The sequence below is a fragment of the Pristis pectinata genome, chromosome 8 (assembly GCF_009764475.1).
Source record: "Pristis pectinata isolate sPriPec2 chromosome 8, sPriPec2.1.pri, whole genome shotgun sequence".
Taxonomy (NCBI): Eukaryota; Metazoa; Chordata; class Chondrichthyes; order Rhinopristiformes; family Pristidae; genus Pristis; species Pristis pectinata.
Genome location: NC_067412.1, coordinates 7,545,029 through 7,570,344, shown reverse-complemented (window position 1 = coordinate 7,570,344; position 25,316 = coordinate 7,545,029). Strand labels below are relative to the sequence as shown.

The 25,316-nt window shown below is 46.7% G+C and overlaps 1 protein-coding gene across 3 annotated transcripts in view; it reads left to right on the top strand.

Moving 5' to 3' along the window:
- The window catches only part of pkd1a (polycystic kidney disease 1a), a 239,949-nt gene that overhangs the window by 17,272 nt on the left and 197,361 nt on the right, over positions 1-25,316 (top strand). For 2 of the 3 annotated variants that reach the window (XM_052020990.1, XM_052020989.1), the window contains exon 2: positions 2,394-2,513. The exons of the other annotated variant lie outside the window; for it this stretch is intronic. In XM_052020990.1, coding sequence (XP_051876950.1) covers positions 2,394-2,513 — 120 coding nt within the window. The remainder of the gene's footprint in view (positions 1-2,393; positions 2,514-25,316) is intronic. 3 annotated transcript variants of the gene reach the window in all.

The window sequence follows — 25,316 nt, the reverse complement described above, 5'->3', positions numbered from 1 at the left end:
AAAGTGCAGTGCAATAAGGTGCAAAGTCACAACAAGGTAGATCGTGAGGTCAGAGTCCATCTCATTATATAAGGGAACCGTTCAATAGTCTTATCACAGCGACCAGAACTGCACACAGTACCCCAAATGCAGTCTGACTAAAGTTTTATATGTAACTACCTGAGACACCACACACACACTCTGTTGGTCACCTTGGCAGGTCACAGCTGCCTCATGGGTTCAGGCGAGCAGCTTTCTAGGAGTATTGGTTGTCCTGGTTGGAGATCTTCTGTCTGTGGACCTCAGTGGTGGACAGGTGCAGATCCTCCATTAGAAGTTTAGGGGTTACGACTTCCACCTCTCCCCGCCGTCTTTTACCATTGTCTAGGGAGGGTGAGTTAGTGAAGGCAGAACCAGTGAGCTGCTCCAGGATGGACTTTGATCTTTGTTGCTGCGCCAACACTCCACATAATTTAAAGGTATACGTAGAAACAGGCCATTTGGCTCAGTTGCTCCATGCTGGTTTTTATGCTCCTCACAAGCCCCCTCCCACGCCTCTTCATTTCCTCCCATAATCATAACCTATTCCTTTTGTTCCCATGTATTTACCTTCATTGCTCTGAAATGTGCCTCTGTTAATCATCTCATCCACTCCATGGGTCCAGTGGTTAGGCCATAGTTAGAATATTATCTCTCATTCTGGTTGCCACATTTCAGGAAGGATGTGACATTCCGGGAAAGTGCAGGACGGGGGATTTCAGTTGCAAGGTTAGACTGGGGAGAAGGGGGTCATTGTCACCAGAGTAAGGACATTGAGCGGAGATTTGATAGAGGTGGACAAGCTCGTGACTGCTATTGAGAGAGTAAATAATAGCAAGCTGTTTCCATTAGCAGATGGTTTGAGGACCAGGGACGCAGATTTAAAATATTAGATAAAAGATACGAGGGTTGTAAAAGGTGCCACATAAATGCGTGTATTTTATTTGTTTTATTCTTACACAGAGTGAGGTTATGGTCTGGAATCCATTACCAATCCATATCTTCCAAAGGGAATTGGATGGGCACTTCAAGGGGAATAATTTGCAGGGATATGGTGTGAGAGTGGGGGAATGGGACTGATGTGATTGCTCTATAAGTAACCAGTACTGACTTGATGGGTCCGGAGTTCTCTTGTGCCGTTACAAATCTATGATTCTTACCATTCTGAAATGAAGGATGTTTTATTTACTTTAGCAATTTTCTTTTTATAGCCAGTACAATCTTGATGGGCCAAATGGCCATTCTATGCTGCACATTCAGTGTAATAACCTTGAAGACCTCCCTCAGCTTTCCCCTGGCTAGAGAAAAATGTTCAATTTTTTCCTGATGATTTAATTCTCAGTTCGTTGACATCAGTGTGTGTGCAGTTCTGGTCTCCACATTACAGGAAGGGTGTGGAGGCTTTGGAGAGGGTGCAGAAGAGGTTCACCAGGATTTTGCCTGGCTTAGAGAGTATTAGCTATAAGGAGAGGTTGGACAAACTTAGATTGTTTTCTCTGGAACATCAGAGGCTGAAGGGAGACCTGATAGAAGTTTATGAAGTTATGAGAGGCATTGATAGGGTAGACAGTCTTTTTCTCAGGGCTGAAATAGAACATAGAAACGTAGAAAACCTACAGCACAATACAGGCCCTTCGGCTCACAAAGTTGTGCCAAACATGTCCCTACCTTAGAAATTACTAGGCTTACCCATAGCCCTCTATTTTTCTCAGCTCCATGTACCTATCCAAAAATCTCTTGAAAGACCCCTATCATATCTGCCTCCACCACCGTTGCCGGCAGCCCATTCCACACACTTACCACTCTCTGAGTAAAAAACTTACCCCTGACATCTCCTCTGTACCTACTCCCCAGCACCTTAAACCTGTGTCCCCTTGTGGCAACCATTTCAGCCCTGGGAAAATGTCAAGTACCAGAGGGCATAGGTTTTAAGGTGAGAGGGGGAAGGTTTAATGGGGCAAGTTTTTTACACAGAGGGTGGTAGATGCCTGGAACAGGCTACCAGGGGGATGTGGTGGAAGCAGATATGATAGTGGCGTTGAAGGGGCATTTAGGCAGACACATGAACATGAAGGGAATGAAGGGATTATAGACCATTGGTTTAAATTAGCATCATGGTTGGCAAAGAGATTGTGGGCTGAAGGGCCTGTTCCTTTGCTGCACTGTTCTATGTTCTATGTTCTAACTGTATTTTTTTAAAGTTTCTCCAGTGACTCCATGTCCTTTCAATAATATGGAGAACTTTGTGATTCTTTTTATTCATTGGTGGGATGTGGATGTCACTGGCAAGGCCAGCATTTATTGCCCATCCTTAAGTGCCCTTGAGAAGTGGTAGCGAGCTGCTGTCTTGAAGTGCTGTAATCCTTCTGGTAAAGGTGCTCCTACGGCGCTCTTGGATGGGGAGTTGCAGGATTTAGATCCAACGATATTGAAGGATCGGCCATATATTTCCGAGGATGGTGTGTGACTTGGAAGGACACTTGTAGATGGATAAGGTAAGATATCTTTATTAATCACATGTACATCAAAACACACAGTGAAATGCATCTTTTGCGTAGAGTGTGCTGGGGGCAGCCCACAAGTGTCACCACACGTCCAGCGCCAACATAGCACACCCACAACTTCCTAACCCATACGTTTTGGGAGGAAACTGGAGCACCCGGAGGAAACCCACGCAGACATGGGGAGAATGTACAACCTCCTTACAGACAGCGGCAGGAATTGAACCCGGGTTGCTGGTGCTGTAATAATGTTACGCTAACCGCTGCACTACCGTGCTTGCCCTGGTGGTGATGGTGGTGTTGCCATGTACCCGGTGCCCTTGTTATCCTGGATGTAGAGATTGCGGGCTTGGGAGAAGCAAATGGAATCTTGTAGGCAAACTACTGAAGATTTTACTAACAACATCGCTGTAAAATTAAACACAGGATGCACAATGTTACTCTACTCACAGAATTACATTGAGGAAACAGTGTAAACAACAATTGTATATAGTGTATGTTAAAAGACGTTGGCTTTCTCTTGTGAGGTACCACAGACTGTTGTCTATTTGTCTGCCTAACAGGTGTCAGCTTGGTTCAGCTGAGGGATACTGTTATCTCAATCATGTTTAGGTTGAAGCCCCACTCTGCAGTATGGGACATTGGTCCAACCTCGTCAAGGGTAGTAGAGTCCTTTTCTGTGTGATCCCAAATTGAAGCCCCACTTTTCTGTCTGATGAACTTTAAGTATCCCATTCCACGAATCAACGAAGAACAAGCCCAAGATTTCTCCTTCAAGCAGCAAGATCAGAAATTATTTCATTTGCCGACTGCTACATTAACAGTAGCTCCTCTTCAAAGGTAATTCAGCAGTCTTCCCTGAGAAGTGGGCAAAATAAACTCTTATTCTCCTATGTCATTGATGGGCCAAATAGCCTCCTTCTAGACCGTGTCAGCTTTCAGAGCAATCCTATCAATCCCATTGCTCCGTTATTTCCTGTAACAAATTCTCGGTCACATGCCCATCAATGTCCCTCTGATTCTCCCACTACCCACCTACACAAGGAGCAACTTACAGTGGCCAATTCACCTACCAACCAGTAAGTCTTTGGATGACGGGAGAAATTTGGAGTATCCCAGGGAGACATGCATGTGGTCGTAGGGAGAACACAGAAATTCCACATCGGCAGTACCGGAGATCAAAATCAAACAGGGATCTCTGACCCTGTGAGGCAGCAGCTCTACCTGCTGGGCCACTGTGCTGCCCTCTTTGCCTTTCGTTTATAGAGTTATACAGCACAAACAGGCCCTTCAGACCAACTCATCCATGCCGACCAGGATACCTATCTATGCTAATTCCATTTGCTTACGTTTAGCCCATATCCCTGTAAACCTTTCCTACGTTCTATGTTCTATCCATGGACCTCTCGAAATGTCTTCCAAATGTTGTTATGTACCCATGTCTACCACTTCCTCTGGCAGCTTGTTCCATATACCCATCACCCTCTGAGAGAAAAATTTGCCGCTTAGTTCTTGAAATCTTTCCCCTCTCACCTTAAACCTATGCCCTCTGGTTTTAGACTCCCCTACCCTGGGAAAAAGACTGCATACTAAAAGACTGTAAAAGGTTATCGCTAATCTACAATCCCAACTAAGTGTTACAGAACAACATGGAAGCAGTGAGATGGTGTATAGAAAGATCCATTAGGAATGAAACAAGGGAAGGGAATCAAATTATTGGAAGAAATGGAAAAGGTTGCAGTTTTTCTCCTTGGAAAAAGATAAGGCTGAGGGGTATTCTGATGAAAGATTTTGAAATTGTGACAGGGTTTGATTAGGCAGATGTTTCCCAGTTGAGATGGAGATCAGATACTGGGGATAAAGTAACAAATCTATCCAGATAAGATAACATAAGATATCTTTATTAGTCACATGTACATCGAAACACACAGTGAAATGCATCTTTTGTGTAGTGTTCTGGGGGCAGCCCGCAAGTGTCGCCATGCTTCCGGCGCCGACATAGCATGCCCACAGCTTCCTAACCCGTACATATAGGCCAAATACGGGCAAATGGGCCTAGCTTATATGGGCATCTTGGTCAGCATGGATGAGTTGGGCTGAAGGGCCTGCTTCCGTGCTGTGTTACAGGGAAGGGAACAGGGGTGTGTGCGAGGTGTGGGGCAAGTGAGGGCTTTCTCTCTCCCAATAATCACTCAGGATCTGTACACATGTACATGTGTATGTATCATATGTATCCGTTTAAAGTGACCCCACCCACATCCCCACAAAAGCAGGCAAAAAAAAAATTCATGCGCATGTGTCAGGCTGATTGGGTGACATGAAGAGGCTTGGGAGGAAGTTCTTGGGGACCACACACACCAGTAGCTCGGAATGGGCTGTGATTAACATTACCAAGTGTGGCTGTAAAATGTGGTTGAATCCGATTCCGATGTTTGAGCCGGGGTTTGGGATAGGTTTTCCGAGCCACGCAATCCCACCTTCGGTAGGGCGCTGTGGTATTGTTAACCTAGCGTGGCTTCAGAGGACTTGAGTGACACCAGCTGTGTTTGAAAGCCGGGAGCTGTGTCTGCCGAATCAGCGCAAGTCACAGCCAAGGGCTGAGATCATCCTAACCAGGAGACTGAGGCTATATTTGGATTCAGGCAAAATTCGAGAGTCTGCTGCTGAAATCAGTCTTCTTTAGTGGGCAGTGTTAACGAGTAAAGAATTAGTTTTGCAGGAAATCTGGAAAAAAAGGAATTAAATTGCCAAATGCTGTGAAACCTGACAAGGAGATGTGCGGGTTACTTTTTTCCGCACTGAGCAAACTGTATTTATGTAGCGCCTGCAATATAATTAGTCAGTGCTTGACAATAGTTACCAGGCAACATTTTCTTTGCCTGTTCATTGGTGGCCCTGCCTGTAACAGCCTAGGCTGTAAGCTCTGAATCCCTGGGGAAACATCTCTCCCTCTCTCTCCTCCTGGGACACACAGTTAAAACATACTTGGTCAGTGGGTAAATGTCTCCTTGTGGCTCTCCCATTCTGTGATGCTGTTTCTGCCAATCCCAACGTGCAGTAATGAGGGATGGGGAGGGGTAACTGAGCAACAGATGGAACTCTGTTGCGAGCTCTGTTGTGGGAAGAGGTTACCAGGTGGACAGAAGACAAGACTTGAGGAGACACAAGAGATTGCAGGTGCTGGAATCGGGAGCAACACACAAGATGATGGAGGAACTCAAGTGGTTCGAGCAGCATCTGTGGAGGGAAATGTAGAGGGAAAGATCTGAGGATGTTCTTAAAGCCTCCTTGGAAAAATGCAACATTCCCTCTGACTCCTGGGGATCTCAGGCTTATGATCTCTCAAAGTGAGGTAGGAGCATCTTCGGTGGCACTTGAGGAATTCAAATCCATGAGTCATATGCATGAAGCCCAATGTAACTAGTACACCCCCTCCCAAACTACCCACCTGCCCGCCCTTCCGGTCAATTTATTTGTCGGCCAGCACTGCACTTTCTCCGTAACCGCAACACTATATTCTGCATTCTGTGCTGGAGGAACTCAGCAGGTCAGGCAGCATCTATGGAGGGAAATAAACAGTCAACGTTTCGGGTTGAGACCCTTCTCCAGGACTGGTCTTCTCAGCCTTCATCAAGGCAGGACTTCTCAGTCTTGGTGAAGGGTCTTGATCCGAAACGCTGACTGTTTATTTCCCTCTATAGATGCTGCCCGACCTGCTGAGTTCCTCCAGCATTTTGTGCGTGTTGCTCCAGGTTCCAACATCAGCAGAATCTCTTGTGTCTTCATTCTGTTTTCTTTTTACTGCCTTGATGTAATTATGTATGGCGTGATCTGTCTGGATGGCACGCAAAACGAAAAGCTTTTCACTATATCTTGGTACACGTGACAATAATACACCAATACCAATACCCAATGCCAAATACATCCTTTCCCCGCCTATGGTAGAATCTGCAGGTCCTACACACTGGCCTCATCAATCATCTCACAACTCACAGAACCAAGTCATCCTTGCTCCTGAGAGACTGCCTAAGATGAAGATTGGAACAGGGCAAGAGTAAAGCCTGAACAGTCAGAGAAAAAGACAGGAAAAAATAAAAAGAATTACCTTAAGGGAAAAAGAAATCAAAGATTGAGCTTTGGCATCCAGACGTACAGGAGGGACTGACAGGGTGGATGCTGATAAGCTGTTTCCTTTGTTGAAGAGTCTATAACCAAGGGGAATGCCTCAGTAAAATGGCTCAACCATTTAGGAATGAGATTGGGGGAAATTTCTTTATGCAAAGGGTTGCATATCTTTGGAATTTGCAACCCCAGAGGGCTGTGGATACCCAGTCATGGAGTATATTCAAGTTGGGAATTGGCGGGAAGTTGGAGAGGAAGCACAAAGTTAGCCAAGGGGCCCAAAGGTCTATGGTGCTGTCTATTCCTTAAGTTGCCATGGTGATGTGATGTAACCCCGCAGTCTGAGTCATTTGTACAGGATCAGCTCTTTCCTGGGGTCTACAACTCTGACATAATGATCACTTTTATTGACATCTAGTGTCCGAGGAGAAGGCTCATCAAACTTCGAAGACCTTTCTCATTTACATCTGCAGCCTGGCTGCTGGAAGAGCCTGGCTTATAAGATGGTGGTTGCCCCATCACCACTTCTTCCCTGCCTTTGTGTTTCACGATGACCTAATTGTGGCCGGCCTGTGTGCTGTAGATGATGTAAGACTTTCCACAGAAAGTTGGCTTGTGCCGTTATTATTAAAGGAGAAGAGGGAAAAAAAAGGTTTGTGTTGCTTGAGAGACCAAAAAAAATCTCCTGGAGTGTTCGATAGAGGGTGGCTCCAATGATGTCATCCTTCCCAGAATGCACCGGAGGTGGCCCCCGCTCATCCCAATCAGCAAAGAAAACGTATTAGAAGGTAAAACTGAGGCCCACTTTGCAAATGCATGAAATAATTTGCCCAGTTAGGTGGGTCTTTCCTTATAGGAACTAGTTTTGTTTGAGGATTTGCGTTCTCTTGACTTTTTTTGTCACCATTAGTTGGCAGGAAGATTTGCCTCACGGTCATGTCGCCTTCCTTCGCCTGAACTTGTTAACAGTTCGTGTTGTCAAAAAGGACGCATTTCTATCGTGGTTTTCGCAACTGCAGAGCCAGTTGCAGCCAAATGAATATTTTGAAGGAAATTGGTACCCATGGAGAAGGTAAAGGAGTCAGCCTTTCAGGATTCTTTTATATTCATTGAAGGGATGTGGGGTCCGCAGGCTGAGCCAGCATTGAATTCCCCATCCCTAGCTGCCCTTGAGAAGCTGGTGGTGAGCTGCCTTCTTGAACCGCTGCAGTCGTTGAGGTGAGGGTACACCCACAATGGTGTTAGGGAGGGGAGTTCCAGGATTTTGACCCAGCGACGGTGAAGAAACGGCAATGCATTTCCAAGTCAGGATGGTGCGTGGCTCGGAGGGCATGTTCTATGTGGTGGTGTTCCTCGTGCTTTTGCTGCCCTTGTCCTTCTAGCTGGTAGAGGTGGTGGGTTTGGAAGGTGCTGCCTAAGGAATCCTGGTGAGTTGCTGCAGTGCATCCTGTAAATGGTACAAACTGCTGCTACTGTGCATCGGTGGTGGAGTGAGTGAGTGGTTGGGGATTGTGTGCTGATCAAGCGGGCTGCTATGTCCTGTCGTGTTGAGCTTCTTGAGTGACCTCTCATCAGAACTGGGAGAGTATTAACTCTGCAAGAATGAGTTTTTCCAGCACTCTTTCTTTTTCTATCACATTTTCAGCTTCTAGTTGACCATTTCTGAAGTACCTTTGAAGTCCAGTCATTCATTTAATGCAGGGAAATCATCCTTGGGTGTTGGGTTCTTGGGCAGAATCCAGTATTTACACTGGCGGCAAGAACAGCCTCACGACCACCCTCTGATCTGTTAAACAGCCAGTGTTATAAAATGCTCAAAGAAACCCTCACATGTTAAAAGCACTTGAAGGGCTGTGACTCAAGAGCTGTGGACGGAGAGGAGGGAAGTGGGATGAACCCCATTTTTGGACAGTGTGCTCATGTAGGGCTGTAACCCAAACCCCAATCCTTCCACGCAATAATTTTTAATGATTCTATTCCACATCCTGTAGCAAATTTAAATTCTGCATCGATATCAAAGACGCATCCTGACTTGGAAATATATCGTTCCGTAATATAGTATGCTTAAGAGCAACTGACTATGCGACTGGGATGTCTGGTGAATATATGATTGTGGTAAGCTGGTGTACTACTCCATCCTTGGCAAGGAGCTAACCTGAATCTGCTCATTGCTGGATTGCCAGAAGCAAATTGCAGATGGTTATGCAGGGTTTCACAGGATAGAGCCAGACCACTTGACCCAACAAGTCTCTGCTGGTGTTTGTGCTTCTCATTAGACTCCCCCAGCTTTGTTCCATCAACACGCAGAATATATTTGAAATTGAGCAAGTGTAAATAAACTTCATCAGCTTGTTTCCTGGGTAGTAGGACTGTTGAGTGAGACTAAGCAGACAAGATCTACGCCATTTTTCATTGATTGACCACACATAGCAGAAACATATAGATGTCCTCTATAAAGGGCAGTTATTGCTATTGTGTGTCAGTGGTTAAAGCAACTCGGACAGAGGGGAACAGGAACAATCCACAAAACTAAGAGGACAAAGCCAGGTTTGCGAGTAACTTAACCCTCTGCAAGGAAAGGCAAAAAGCAGGTAGACGCAAGAGGCAGAGGTCCCATGGTTGCTCATGGCTCGTGCTCCATCACGGGCTCAACCCTCCCCACCACTGAGGGCATCTTCAAGAGGCGGTGCCTCAAGAGGGCGGTGTCCATCACTGAGGACCCTTACCGTCCGGGACATGCCCTCTTCTCGTTGCTACCATCAAGGAGGAGGTTCAGGAGTCTGAAGACCCACACTCAATGATTCAGGAACAACTTCTACCCCTCCGCCGTCAGATTTCTGAATGGTCCATGAACCCTCATTATTCCTTTCTTTTTTTTGCACTATTTATTTATTTTTGTGACTTATAGTAACTTTATATCTTTGCACTGTACTGATGCTGCAAACCAACAAATTCTATGTCATTAATAATAAATCTAATTCTGATTCCAATGGTTGTTCATGAATCATCTGGGTCTGGTGATGTGGAGCAACACCCACAATCACTGGGATGGGAGAGATCCATCATCTGATAAAGCAGCCAGGCTGTTCCTTGGTGTGTCGTCTGGTGTTTGGAGCTGGGTGCAGCCAATGCTTAAAACCAGAGAGCAAAAGAAAATACTGCTGGAGGGACTCAGCGGGTCAGGCAGCATCTGTGGAGGGAAATGGACAGTCGACGTTTCGGGTCGAGACCCTTCATCTGGACTGAAAGATAGAGGAGAGATGGCTGGTGCAAAGAGGTGAGGGGGAGGGGTGAAGCAAGAGCTGGCAGGTGGTAGGTGGATCCAGGTGAGGAGGGGTGATAGGCAGATGGGGGACATAAGATAAGATATCTTTATTTGTCACACGTACATCAAAACACACAGTGAAATGCACCTTTTGCGTAGAGTGTTCTGGGGGCAGCCCGCAAGTGTCGCCACGCTTCCGGCGCCAACATAGCACGCCCACAACTTCCTAACCCGTACGTCTTTGGAATGTGGGAGGAAACCGGAGCACCCGGAGGAAACCCACGCAGACACGGGGAGAACGTACAAACTCCTTACAGACAGCGGCCGGAATTGAACCCAGATTGCCGGCGCTGTAGTAGCGTCACGCTCACCGCTACACTACCGTGCCTGCCCTAGGGTAGAGTGGAAATAGCAACAGGTGATAGGTGGAGGCGACAAAGGGCCGCAGATGGTGGAATCTGATAGGACGGGAAGGTGGAGCGTGGACCCAAATAAGGGAGGTGGGGAGGGCAGATGGGACCAGTGGGGGGAGGGGACCCAGTGGGAGGAGTGTGTGGGTGATGGGCAGACGGACTGGGTGGAGGAGGGGAAAGAAGCAGTGATGGGGGCTGGGGGGTTGGGATGGGTGTAGGAGGAAGTGGGTAGATCAGGAGGATAGAGAAATGGGACAGAGAGGGAGTAGGTTACATGAAATTGGAGAACTCAGTGTTCATGCCATTTGATTGAAGCCTACTCAGGCGGAATAAGAGGTGTTGTTCTTCTTAAAGCCAGAGAGTTGTAGCAGAAAGGGAAGCTGCCTTTCCTTGAGCTTGCTCTTGGCTTAACTGGAGGAATGAGAGGACAGACAGTGGGACTAAGGTGGAAGATTAAAGCAGCAGAGATCTCAGTTCCTCTCAAGCAGCTCAGTATTAATTTGGTGCCCTTGTCTTCAACAGAACTGTTTTCATAAAAGCTTTCTCTGGTTGGATTCTGGATAAAATTTGTTAGATCTTGGTTGCCGCCTTTAAAAAATGCAAAGCTTGATCCATGTTTTTGTTCGCTTTTTGGGATCCGAACGTCCTTGGCAGGAACAGCATTTATGGCTCATCCCTCATTGTCCTTGCGAAGTGGTGGTGAGTCTGTGCTAAAACAGAACTCAGGTTCCGGTGCGGCCTCCTGGACATCGGTGAGACTCGATGCAGATTGGGTGACCGCTTTGTCGAGCACCTTCGTTCCGTCCGCCGCAACAGCCAGGAGCTCCCGTTGGCCACCCACTTCAATTCCACATCCCATTCCCATACTGACATGTCTGTCCATGGCCTCCTCTACTGCTACATTGAGGCCAGGTGCAGGTTGGAGGAACAACACCTCATATTCCGCCTTGGGAGTCTCCAACCTGATGGCCTCAACATTGATTTCTCTAACTTCCGGTAACCCCACCCCTTCTTTCTCTTTCCCCTCCCCCCACTCCTTTGTCTTCCCTTGTTCCCATGGCTCCCTTCCCCCTCCTTGATGACCTGCCCATCTCCTCCCTCCCCTCCCCATCCTTTATCCCGTGGTCCACTGCCTTCTTCTACCGGATTCCTCCTTGGCCTCTTCTACGTGTCACCTCTCAGCTTAGTACATCTTCCCCCTCTGACCCGGACTCGCCTCTCACCTGAACTCACCTCTCCCCTGCCTGTGTGTGCTCTTCCCCCTCCCCCCACCTCCTTATTCCAGCTTCTGCCGTCTTCCTTTCCAGTCCTGATGGAGGGTCTCGGCCTGAAACGTTGACTGTTTATTTCCCTCCATGGATGCTGCCTGACCTGCTGAGTTCCTCCAGCAGTTTTTTGTGTAGAACTCAGGTTCTTTTGGGTTCCTTTTGAACGAAGAGTCGATAATGAAAGACATCACAATTTCACAGAAAGTTCAAGTAACTTTATTTAACACAAATAAAACTAAAAACAAAGGAAAACACAGCTCTAATTTGACGTCTAAAACATAGCTATAAATCTAATCTAAACTAAAAGAACAAGACCAAAAACCCAAACTCTTTCACTTAACACTTCCCTGGTAAAATCGAGCTCAGATTGCATACAATTCATGGTCATACTACAAAGTTGTGTTGTACGCCACTCGGTCTATTGCCGAAGGGGAGCCCCGGAATACTTCAGCAAGACGTGAAGGGGCTTGAAAGTCGCCAGGCGTTGGGCGCGATCCAACCCATGGAGAAGCTCCGAAGGACTCTCCTGCAGTGCGCATCTGTATAATCGAGGAGGGCTTTGAGCCTCACTTGATCCTGGCATAGCAGGACCGCGCAGGTCGATAGGGTGGTTAAGAAGGTGTATGGTGTGCTGGCCTTCATTAGTCGGGGTATTGAGTTCAAGAGACACAAGATAATGTTGCAGCTCTATAGAACTCTGGTTAGACCACACTTGGAGTATTGTGTTCAGTTCTGGTCGCCTCATTATAGGAAGGATGTGGAAGCTTTAGAGAGGGTACAGAGGAGATTTACCAGGATGCTGCCTGGATTGGTGAGCATGTCTTATGGGGATAAGTTGAGTGAGCTAGGGCTTTTCTCTTTGGAGCAAAGAAGGATAAGAGGTGTCTTGATAGAGGTGTACAAGATGATAAGAGGCATAGATCGAATGTACAGTCAGAAACTTTTTCCCAGGGCGAAAATGGCTAACACAACGGGCCATAATTTTAAGGTGATTGGCGGAAGGTGTAAGGGGGATGTCAGAGGTAAGTTTTTTACACAGAGAGTGGTGGGTGCGTGGAACGCACTGCCGGCAGAGGTTGTGGGGGCAGTTACATTAGGGACATTTAAGAGACTCTTAGATAGCCACATGAATGATAGAAAAATGGGGGGCTATGTGGGAGGGAAGGGTTAGATAGATCTTAGAGCAGGATAAAATGTTGGCATAACATGGTGGGCCGAAGGGCCTGTACTGTGCTGTAATGTTCTAAAAACTTTTTCAACTTCTAAAAAGGATTTCACACCTTTTGCTAAACCTTCCCGTTGTTTTTGAGAGTCTCATCAGTAATCGGCGCAGAAAAATCCATTGTTAATTCATACTGAAACAGATTAAAATTCCAATCTTCTGGAGAACAAATGGCTTCATGGATGTACAACCGAGACGGTTTTGTGACAAACTCAAACAAGGCCCCGGGATCTTGTCTAATGAGGCAAATTAACCCTCCCCATTGTCTCGCTTGGCTGAAGCACACCATGATTGTTTTGCAAAGCTGCCTGTTTAACTGTTCCCGATTAACACTTGGGAACTGCATTCTACATTTAGGTCTGCTGTTTCACACGGTTCCAGTAACTCCTGGGAAAAACAAATATTCCTAACAAAGAAAGACATTTCTTCCAACTCTTTAGTTACACCCAGCTATTTCTTAGCTGTTGCGACAGGGAAATCATTAATCGTGTTTCAATCTTACCACCGAGTCACAACCCTGAACTAGTACGCTCCTGGTGAAGATCCAGCAAGAACGGGCAACTGCAATGTTCTTCCAAACCTAAATGGTGTGCATTTTGGAGGCTTTCTCTCTACCGAGCAGTTCACGACGCAATAAATGGATTTATCCACCCAAGTCTAACATGTCTCTCGTCAATTAGAATCCAAGGAAATGGGAGCAGGAGTAGGCCACTTGGCCCTTAAAGCCTGCCCCACCCTTCAGTATGATCATGGCTGATCTGCCTTCGACGTCTTATGTGCCAGTTCGCTTTAGCACTCAGTTCCCTGATCGATCTACCTCCTCTCTAAATACCACCAATGATCTCGCCTCCACAATCCTTTGGGGTAAGGACTTCCAGAGATTCACCACTCTCTGCAAGAAGTTCCCATGCACCTCAGCTTTAAGTGACCGACCCCTAACCTTGTAACTGTGTCCCATTTTACGCTGTTCTCTCAAGTGGAAACTGTGTGTCCTGAGTCAATTTGAGAAGGTTGAATTCACACAAACATATTTTGGAAATTATCCTTTGGACGAGCATTGAGCTATTTTATTTCCTTTCCCTTTCTAATAATCTGAATGACGTTTGAGATCAGTTTATCTTTTACTTACTCCCTCGTGTATTCCTGTCTTCCAACTACTCTCCCAGCCCAAGTGTTGCCATTTCTACTACCCCTGATCTCTTTCCCAGTTTCCTCTCATTATCCCTAATCAATTTCCCAGGACTTTTCCTTAAAGGGGCCGTGCCTCTGTGGGAGAATTAACCTCTCTTTTCCAATGGAGTCTTTCTCAAGGAATGAGATGTTGTCTCAGGACGTGCCAAGTGCAGATTGGCGGTCCAAAGAAATAAAAATAACAGACAGTTCACAAGAAAATGTGTTTAGCAACCTCATGTTAGAGAACTTTTTCCAATGCAGATTTATTGCCTTTTGGAATATTGTTTGTAGTCAGAAATTAAGTGTAAATAAGCTTGCTAGGTTGTTAAAATACTAAGAAGACATTTCCCCTCAAGCGGAGCTCGAGAACTGGAGGGTAAAGTTTCAGAATAAGACAGGAATGAAGGAGAATTTCTTCTCCCTGGAGTCTTTGAATGTTTTCGATGCTGTGACAGATTTTTGGCCAATTGGCATGTCGAGGGTTAGGGGGAAACAGTCAGGGAAAAGCAGGTCCAATTCAGGTCAGCCATGACTTTACTGTATGATGGATTAGGGCTGAGGTGCTGTATGCTATTATGTTCTTTAGCCTAAGGAATGGTTGTAAGATTTAGCTTAGCTGCATTGCTGATAGTGAAGTAGAAGGATAGAGAAACAAAGGACTGCAGATGCTGGAATCTAGATGAAAAACACGATGATGCTGGAGGAACTCAGCAGGCCAGGCAGCATCCGTGGAGAAAAGCAGGCGGTCAACGTTTCAGGTCAGGACCCTTCTTCAGGACTGAAGATGGGGAAAGGGGAAGCCCAATATATAGGGGGGAGAAACAGAGCAGCGGACAGAAGAGGGGAGGCGGGGTGGGCATGAGGTGGTGATAGGTGGATGCAGGTAAGAGATAGTGACAGGCAGGTGCAGGGGAGGGGGGCAGAGCAGACCCACTGGGGGTTGGGTCAAAGGTAAGGAGAGAGAGGGAAAAAAGGGGTAGAGAAGAGAGAGATAGGCCAGGAAAGGGAAGAAGAGAAGAGGCGTGGTTGGGGGGGGTGGGTGTGGGGAAGGGGGGTGGGGGTTACTCAAAGTGGGAGAATTCAATGTTCATGCTATTAGGCTGCAAGGTTCCAAGGCGGAAAATGAGGTGCTGTTCCTCCACAGTTTGCGCTTGGAATTCTGGCAGTGGAGGAGGCCGAGGACTGACATATCAGTGATAGTGTGGGAGGGGGAGTTGAAGTGACTGGCAGCGGGGAGATGCAGATCGCGGTCGCGGACAGAGCGCAGGTGTTCTGCGAAACGGTCACCTTGTCTGCGTTTGGTCCCACCAATGTAGAGGAGGCCACACTCGGAGCACCGAATGCAGTAGATGATATTAAGGGAGGTGCAGGTGAATCTCTCCCTCACCTGAAAGGACTGTTTGGGTCCCTGGATGGAGGTGATGGAGGTGGTGTAGGGGCAGGTGTTGCACCTATGGCGGGGGCAGTGGAAAGTTCCAGGGGTGGGATTGGGATGGGTCGGGGGGGGTGGTGGGGGGAGGAGTGAACTAGGGAGTCACAGAGAGTGCGGTCCCTGGGAAAGGCAGAAAGGGGTGGGGAGGGGAAGATATACTTGGTGGTGGGAAGGATAGAACTAGTTAGTAATGTGCTGCAATTAAGGTTCTTAGACCCTGGCACATTAAAGTGTGACAGACAAATAAAACAAGATCTGCTGGAAATACTCAGTGGGACAAGCAGCATCTGTGGAGAGAGAGATCCATAGCTAACACTTAGGGTCAATGACCTTCCATAAGAACTGGAATACTTTGAGATAAACTGGTTTAGGATGCAGAGAAAGCGCGTAGAAGAAGATGGAAAGTATGTGATAGGCTGCCTTCCGCCCTATCACAAGCCTTCCCTTTTTCACCCTCTGTCACTTCCTCCACTGATTTAATCTTGTAACCTTTCCCAGTTGCATTGAAGGGTTTCTCCCTTCACAGATGCTGCCTGATCTGCACTTACTTTGGATTTCCAACAACTGAAGTATTTTGAGTTCACATTACAAAGGACACTGTAGGCTTGCAGGAACCATAATTTCAGCGTTTGCAAAAGGATATGGAGTTGGAGAATGTCCCAATGTATTATAACAGTGAAAAAAAACACCACTTTACAAGAAGGTACAGAAGTGAAGCAAGAGTCTTAAGTTCTATAGCTGGCACCTGTTCAACTGAGGCAGACAACTTTTCCCTCTCCCACTAGGATCTATGCATTATGCCTCTATATATGCCTCTACTGTAGCCTGTTGAAGGCTTGTTATTTATTGGCGCTATATCCCACCATGTTTCCCTTCCATCTGGAAGACAGATGCGATCATCCCAATCCAAAAACGAAGTTTGGTAAATACTTTTTTATGAAGATGAATCTCCTTTAAGGCTGCTTTCTGCAGACTTTGTGTTGGGAAACGTGTGTGCCTTGGAGAATGCATCTGTGATTATTTGTGTATAAACAGCTCCTGGTTTCCATGGGGTTATCACAGCTGTGGTTCATACGAATAATGGATGTTTGAAAAGGCTCACTGTGAACTCCAAAACACAGTAGATTTAAAAATAAGACACTCAGCTTCTCAATTTGTTAAAATATGGCCAACCTTTGCAGAGCTGTTGATAAATATGAGGCAGAAATTGGATAGAGTATTGGAGTAAAGGAAAGTTGTCGTCTACTGCTACAGAGAATTATACAAAATTAAAGTCAGAATCGCAAGTTTAACTTAAAAGGAGCAACGCACACAAAATGCTGGAGCAACTCAGCAATGTTGCTCCAGATTCCAGCATCCGCAGAATCTCTTGTGTCTCCATTTAAATAAAAAGGACCTGTGCAAAATTCATCAGGATCCTAAGCATTCTTTGGCTAGATTAGTATAGCGGTTAATATAGTGTTTGTGAGGCTTGGTCTATTGATTGGGAGAAGCAAGTTTCAGTTGCACCATGGTAACCAGTGAATTAAGTTTGAGTAAACAATTACGTGTGGAATATAAAGCTGGTTACAAGGGGACTGTAGCTGTAAAAATCCCATCTGGCTCTCTAATGCTGGTGGTGTTGTTGATAATGAGGAGACTGGTCTTAGGCTACAGAATGATATTGATAAGCTAATCAGATGGGGAGGGCAATGGCGGATGAAATTTAATCCTGATATGTGTGGGGAGAGGTTTAATGCACCATGAATGGTAGAGCCCTAGGGAGTATTGAGCAACAAGTCTGAAGATCCTTAAAAGGTGGCAGCAGTAGATAAGGTGGTTCATTAGCCAGAATGTAACAGCAGGGAGTAATTGGTACAACCTCATAAAACATTGAGCAACACACGCAAAGTGCTGGAGGAACTCAGCGGGTCAGGCAGCATCTATGGAGGGAAATGGACCGTCGACGTTTCGGGTTGAGGTGCTTCACCAGGACTGGGAAGAAAGGGGGGAGATGGCCGGTGTGAAAGGGTGGGGGGGAGGGCGGGGTAGGGGTGGCGCAAGAGCTGATGGGTGATAGGTGGATCCACGTGGAAGGGGGGGTGGTGATAGGCAGGTGAGGGAGGGGGGAGAGAAGGAATGTTGTAAGAAGCCGGGAGGTGATATGTGGAAGTGAACAAAGGGCTGAAGGAGATGGAGTCTGATAGGAGAGGACAGTGGACCATGGAATAAAGGGCAGGAGGTGAGGAGGGGAACCGGAGGGAGGAATGTGTGGGTGATGGACAGATCGAGAGGGCAGGGGAAGGGAAAGAGGTGAGGGGGCTGGTGGAATCAGCACAAAAAAAGGGTGACGGAGGGGAGTTCCCTTTATCTGACAGCAATTAATGCAGCTCAGTGAAACACAGACTAATTTTGTGCTCTGTCTTCAATGCAGATGGTTCTGTTTGAGTTTTGTTTAACTGGATTTTGGATAAAATGCTTCTTTATTGGAACTGGGGTCGCAGGCTCGAAAAAATTGATACTCTAGTGAAAACTCAATCCTTTTTATTCATGAATGGGATGGGGACATAGCTTGCAAGCCCAGCACTTTGAGAAGATAGAGGTGAGCAGCCGTTCATTTTCATATTTTCTTACAACATAGAAGGAGGCCACCTATCACTGCTCTGTTTTTCTCTCCTATATATTGGGCTTCTCCTTTTCCTATCTTCAGTCCTGAAGAAGGGTCCTGACCCGAAACGTTGACCGCCTGCTTTTCTCCACGGATGCTGCCTGGCCTGCTGAGTTCCTCCAGCATCATTGTGTTTTTCATCTAGATTCCAGCATCTGCAGGCCTTTGTTGCTCTCGGAGGCCATTCAGCCCATTAATACCTTGCCAGCTCTCAAAGCATTCCTACCAATCCGCATTCCCCCAATGATTTCTCTCTGACCTACATGCAGATTCTCACATGCCCATTAACTTCTCTGATTCTTTAACCACTCACCACACTATGTGGTAATTTGCTGTAGACATTTAATCTCCTAGGAACATGTCTTTTGGGATCCGTGGAGGAAACCGGAGCACCCGGGGGGAGCCCACATGGTCACAGGGAGAATGTGCAAACCTTACACAGACAACACCCGATGTCAGGATCGAACCTAGGTCGCTGGAGCTGAAGGCAGCAGCTCTACCTGCTGAGCCACAGTGCTGCCTCCTTCAACTGCTGCAGTTCTTCTGACATAGGTCCTCCTGCTGTGCTATTGGATAGGGAGCGTCAGGATTCGGGCCCCGTGACAATGAAGGAACAGCGATAAATTCCCACCTAAGGACGAAGACACAAGAGGCTGCAGATACTGGAATCTGGTGGAGGAACTCAGCGGGTCAGGCAGCATCTGTGGGAGGAAAGGAATCCTGATGCAGGTTTTGGACCGAAATTCCTTCCATCCCACAGATGCTGCTCGACCCGCTGAGTTCCTCTAGCCGATTGCTTGTTGCACGTGAGACTGGTCTGCAGCTTGAGGGGACATACGGAGGTGATGGTGATCATATATTCCGCTGCTCTCGTCCTTATAAGCAGCAGAGGTTACATCAGTGGGAAGGTACAGTCAATGAGGATTGTGTGGAATCAGTGGGTCTGAATGCCCTGTGCCTCTCTCTTGCATCATTCCCCATTTCTGTTCAATATTCTCTGGTCTAAGTAGTGCAGAGGAAATTCAGCAACTAGAGCAGAAGTTTCCTCTCAGTATGCTCGGCTTGCAAGAATTGTGAGGTCTTAAGTGTTCATGCAGGGGTGATGTTTCCCCTGGCTTCAGTGCCTGGAACACAGGGGTCACAGTCTCAGAAGAAGGGGTACACCATTCAGGACAGAGATGAGGAGAAATTTTATCATCCAGAGAGAGGTGAGTCTTTGGAATTCTCTGCTCAAGAGGGCTGCAGGGGTTTGGTCGCTGAGTATATTCAGGCAATGATCGTTAGATTTTTAGACATTAACAGAATCAGAGGATATTGGGTTAGTGCAAGAAAGCAGCGGTGAGGTAAAAAATCAGCCACAAACTTATTGTATGACACAACAGACACAAGGAACCGAATGGCCCATTCCTCCTTCTGCTTGTGGACTTTTTTCACTCAGCTGATGAGGTTAAATTCCAAGAAAGAAGGGCACAAATCCCATTGCCAGCCCAGGCAATCTGCCCGACGACTGGCTCGTGTCTACCCCTTGGTCAAGATTGTTGGTGTTGAGTATTTGGCCATTGGTACAAGTGCTCTGGGTGGGATCTTGCTGTGCACAAATCGGCTGCCGTGTTTCCTGCGTTACAGCAGTGACTCTACATTAAAAGTAGCTTGACGGATGTACAGCACCTTGGCTGGGCTGAGAGCTTGAACGGGGCTGGATATAAGCTACAAGTCCTCCGCAGGTTACGACGTTCCTGAGGACTGTTCAATGGTTCGCAGGTCAGAAATTCAGCCGCCCGGCAATGTATTTACATGAGGACATAGACCAACGTGTAGTTAAACCAGGCGTTTAACTAGCAGAAGTTGAGCAAATCCATCCCGCCTGTCTCCCGGATGCTTGTTTGTATGTACGGGCTGTACATTAATTGGGCGTTCGTAACGTGGAAAGGACCTGTAGAGTCTTCCTTTGATTTGAACTGCAAATGCTAGAAATGAAGACAGAAAGTATTGGAAACACTCAGCAGGTCAGGTAGCATCGACGGGAAGTGAAATAGTTAACGTTTCAGGACTGGGAAAGTGAGAAAAGAAGTCTTGAGTTGCAGAGAAAGGGCAGAACAGACAAGGAGAATACCTCTGATGGGATAAGGTCATGGTTGCCCAGGTGATTCCAATGTTTATGGAGCCGTCTGGTTAATAGATTAATGAAGACAGTTCAAGAGAGTGTGGAAACATTACTTGATTTTAAATCAACTCTCTGTACTGCATCAAAAATAAACAGCTTAATAGCGTAAAAGCAAGAAGATTTAATTGCTAACAAGCTAATAAACAGTAACCACTTGGAAGACTCAAAGTTACTGTTCACCTACTGTGCTTAGTCTGTGAGACCACATGTGCCACATCACATCAAAGGTAGATAGATATTAGCTTGAGACCAAGCAAGGCAAGCAAGCTGCTGTAGTAGTGGTCAACATAAAACCATATCGTTACTAGGTGGCCACGGTTGATTAAATGGTAATGCTGGATTAACTGCTCGAGATTTAGAAATATATGGGCTTATATTCTATGAATCTCTTTTACATGACCTCATAACGCTTTAGAGTACTTCTGAAGTTGGGTCACTTTGCAATCATGTAGGCAGACAATTAATGCACAGTAAGATCCCAGAAACTGAAAGGCAACAGTGGCCGGGTAATCTCCTTCAGTGAGGTTGAGAAAGGGATAAATATTGGCCCAGGACACTGATAACTTGCCAGATCTTCTGCAATATAGTGTCATGAGCCATTGTGCGTTCAGATTATTTTACAAGGGAGCAGGTTGACACATACAGAACAGCACTCCCTCAGTACTGCACTGGAGTGTTGAGACTCTTGTGCTTATGTAACTTGAAGCCTTCTGACTCATATGCAAGTGATCCCTGCTGAGCCACCTCTTGTGGTCTGCAGTGACAGACCGCAATGGCAGTTGGATTAAAGCCTCAGTCAACCTTCCAGAAATCCTCTGAGCCGTCTCAGTTGTCAGAAGCCCCTCACTGTTCTGCCACCATAAACATTGGCAAGGCCAGAAGCAAAAGAGGGCAGGAGCCAACAGGGCTCCCGCTCTTGAATCCACAGAGCACCATAAGCACGCTGATTAAATCAACAAAACGAGGGAAACCGCAGCTGGGTTTGAAAGCTGCTTAGAAATGGGAGAGAGAGAGACTGCGTTGACAGTGCTTGTCCCAGCTCTCTGTTAGCAGCCAATAGACAAGGAGAGAGCAGAAAAATTTACCGGAGGGAGAGGGAAGTGGAGGCGGAGAGGGGAGGCGAGTGAGGGTGCGGTAAAGAGAAAGGGGGAGTGGGAGAAGAGAGAGTGGGCAGAGTAAGGTGGACGATGGAAGGAGAAAGACAGAGAGAGGGGACATATGAATGTGGAGGGGGGGGGGGAATGAGAGAGAGGGAGCAAGATGTGACGGGGCCAGGATAGATGAAGGGGGAGAGAGGGTGAGATTCAGGGAGAGGGCAGTGGGGGAAAGAGAGAGAGGAAAGAGGGAGAATGATTAGGGGTGAATGGAAAATAAAAGAGATGGGAAGGGGGGGAATGGGTGAGAGGATGAGAGGACGCAGTGGGAGGTTGAGTGAAAGTGGGATGAGAGTGGGAAGGGAAGCGAGAAGGGCAGAGGAAGATTAGGGGGTGGGTGGGAGAGACAGGATAGAGAGTGTGCAGTGGAATGGGAGTGAGGGGGCATAATAAAGGGGATGTGGCAGGGGGTGGATGGGGAGAGGCAGGAGAGAGAATAAAAAGAGGCGGATGCTAGAGGGTTTGAAAACTATAGTTATGAATGTTACTTTATTCTGTGGGGGGAATTAACCAGGGCTTTCCTTGCAAAAAGAAGGAAAGACTGACAGGTTTAAGGTCCTGAGGACAAGAATAAGAAACGGGGAGAGGTTGAGGAGATGACTTGGGTGCATTCAAGGGTTAAATGCGTAAACCAGAGTCATAGAGCAATACAGCACGGATACAGGCCCTTTGGCCCAACCTGTCCATGCCGACCACAGTGCCCACCCAGCTAGTCCCAATTTCCTGCACTCGGCCCATATCCCTCCGAGCCCCACCCCTCCATGTACCTATCCAAGTGCTTCTTAAATGATACTATTGTACCTGCCTCAACCACTTCCTCTGGCAGCTCGTTCCGTGACTCATCACCCTCTGTGTGGAAAAGTTGCCCCTCAGGTCCCTTTTAAATCTATCCCCCTCACCATAAATCTATGCCCTCTAGTTTTGGACTCCCCTACCCTGGGGAAAAGACTTACCGCCTCTTTAAACACCTCTATAAGGTCACCCCTCATTCTCCTACATTCCAAGGAATAAAGACCCAGCCTGGCCAACCTCTCCCTATTACTCAGGCCCTCCCTGACAACATCCTCGTAAATCTTCTCTACTCTCCAGTTTAACCACGTCTTTCCTATAATAGGGTGACCAAAACTGTACACTGTACAGAGGGGAGAATGGAATTAGATGTACTGATTGGGTGAAAAGATGAGGAGGCTCAGGTAGGCCTTAAAGACCAGCACAGGATAGGTGGGCCAAACGGTTCTCCGTCTTTGATGTAAATCCTAACTAAATTAGAATGGACTGCCAAGGATAGTGGTGTAAGTAGATATGATAGTGCTGTTAGACACAGGAATATGCAGGGAATGGAGTGATATGGAACATGTACAGACAGAAGAGAATTAGTTTAATTCAGCATCATGTTTGGCACACACATCATGGGCTGAAGGGTCTGTTCTTGTGCTGTACTATTCTACGTCAATCTGATCTAATATTCGTTGAAAGGTGAATACGGACCAGAAATGAAGAGTTCTACAGATAATCTGGTGGGATCTTTTACATCAAGCTGATAGATGAAATGGAGACTATGCTCCAACTTGGTGTAAGCTAAGTGTTTGCAATTCAGGTTACTGATTAACCCTGCCACATCACTGCAGCAACTAAAACTATTCTGTATTGCCTCCTCTCACTTAGGTTGTCACTTGGTGAAAACAGCGTTTGATAGTGATTAATGGCATCTCCTCCACAGTGTTCAAAGTTTATTAGATTCATTAGTAATGAAATCATTCCCTAGTTGAGAGACCAGAGATAGTTCTGGATCCAATTTTATTTGAATGTGGGCGGTAGACACAAACTTTGCCGGGGAATAGTGCCAGTATCACCTTCACTGGACATGGGAGGAACGTTTAAGGTCTTTCATCTGGGGTACGAGTTATTATCTTTACAGTTGCTGTCTGGTGTGAGCAGAGCTGGTGCCTCTGAGAGCGCTGATGGAATGAGTTTACTCTGTCAAGTTTGTGGATTCCACCCATTCAGTAATACTTGTGCAGAACTGCACAATAAAAATTTGCATTTCTGAGCTAGCTAGAGACATACTGAGTGCCCAAAACCCTGGCTAAGGTTTGGATTAAGGCGAGGAGAGAGGCGGAGAGGTTCAAGGAAGGAATTCCAGAGCTTGGGGCCACGGCAGCTGGATGCACGGCTGCCTATTGATGTTTGAAATCGAAGATGAGCGAGAGGCCAGGATTAGAAGGGTGCGGAGATCTGGGAGGGCTGGAGGAGATTACAGAGGCTGTGGAAGGCTTCCATTTGGGGTCTCCCAATTTTCATGTGGCAGAAACTGCATAACAAAAAAAGTTCCAGCCTCAAGTTCGCTGTGAGCAGATGCAAATGTTGTAGAGTCATAGAAATGTATGTATGAGTGGAGGACATGAGGCTTATCATGCACTTCCCACCTGCAAAAATGAATGAATGTAATTGTGTTTCATAGAGTCATCGAGTAATACAGCACAGAAACAGGCCCTTCGGCCCAACTTGTCCATGCCAACCAAGGTGCCCTCTTGAGCTAGTCTACTTTGCCTGCATTTGGCCCAAATCCCTCTGAACTTTTCTTATCCATGAACCTGTCCAAATATCTTTTAATTGTACCTACCTCTAGCACTTCCTCTGGCATTACACGGTAGTGAAGCGGTTAGCGTAACGCTTTACAACGCCAGCGACCCAGGTTCAATTCCCATCACTGTCTGTAAGGAGTTTGTACGTTCTCCCCATGTCTGCATGGATTTCCTCCAGGTGCTCTGGTTTCCTCCCACATTCCAAAGACGTACAGGTTAGGAAGATGTGGGCAAGCTATGTTGGCGCCGGAAGCTGGGCGACACTTACGGGCTGCCCTCAGAACACTCTACGCAAAAGGTGCATTTTACTGTGTGTTTTGATGTACATGTAACTAATAAAGAAATCTTATCTTACATCGGTGTGCTTCAGGGATCGGTACTGGGTCTACTGTTGTTCATCATCTATATCTTGATCAACTAGGCCAGTGGGCCAAGGAATGGCAGATGGAGTTTAAGTCAAGGTGTTGTATTTGGTAAGACAAACCAGGCAGGACTTATACAGTAAATTGTAGGGCCCTGGAGAGCGTTGTAGAACAGAGAGACTTAGAGGTGCAGATACATAGTTCCTCAAAAGTAGCGACATGGATAGATCGGGTGGGGAAGAAGGCATTTGCTGCGCTTGGCTTTATCGGTCAGAATATTGAGTACAGGAGTTGGGATGTCAATGTACAGCTGGATAAGATGTTGGTAAGGCCACATTTGGAGTAATGCATGTAGTTCTGGTCACCCTGCTATAGGAAGGATGTCATTAAATGCGAGAGGGTGCAAAAAAGATTTACGAGGATTTTACCAGGACTGGTGGGCTTGAGTTATAAGGAGAGGCTGGATAGGCTAGGACTTTTTCCCCTGGAGCATATGAGGCTATGGGGTGACCTTATAGAGGTTTATAAAATGATGAAGGGGATGGTCACAGACTTTTTGGGTAGAGGAGTCTAAAACTAGAGGGCAGAGGTTTAAGATGAGAGGGGAAAGGTTTCAAGGGGAGCTGAGAGGTAAGTTTTTCACACAGAGGGTGGTGGGTGTTTAGAACGAGCTGCCAGAGGAAGTGGTAGAGGCGGGTACAATTACAGTGTTTAAAAGACATTTGGACAGGTACATGGGTAGGAAAGGTTTAGAGGGATATGGGCCACATGCAGGCAAATGGGACCAGCTCAGATAGACATCTTGGTCGGCATCAACGTGTTGGACCCAAGGGCATGTTTCCAAGCTGTATGACTCTAAGTCTGCCTCAGTACCAACAGGACTAACGCTTCTTCCTTCTACAATCCCCAGAACCCACACTCCTTTCCCCATCAATACTCTGTCCCCATCACCTCTACTGTCCACTACTCACCATGTCCACCTCACCTCCA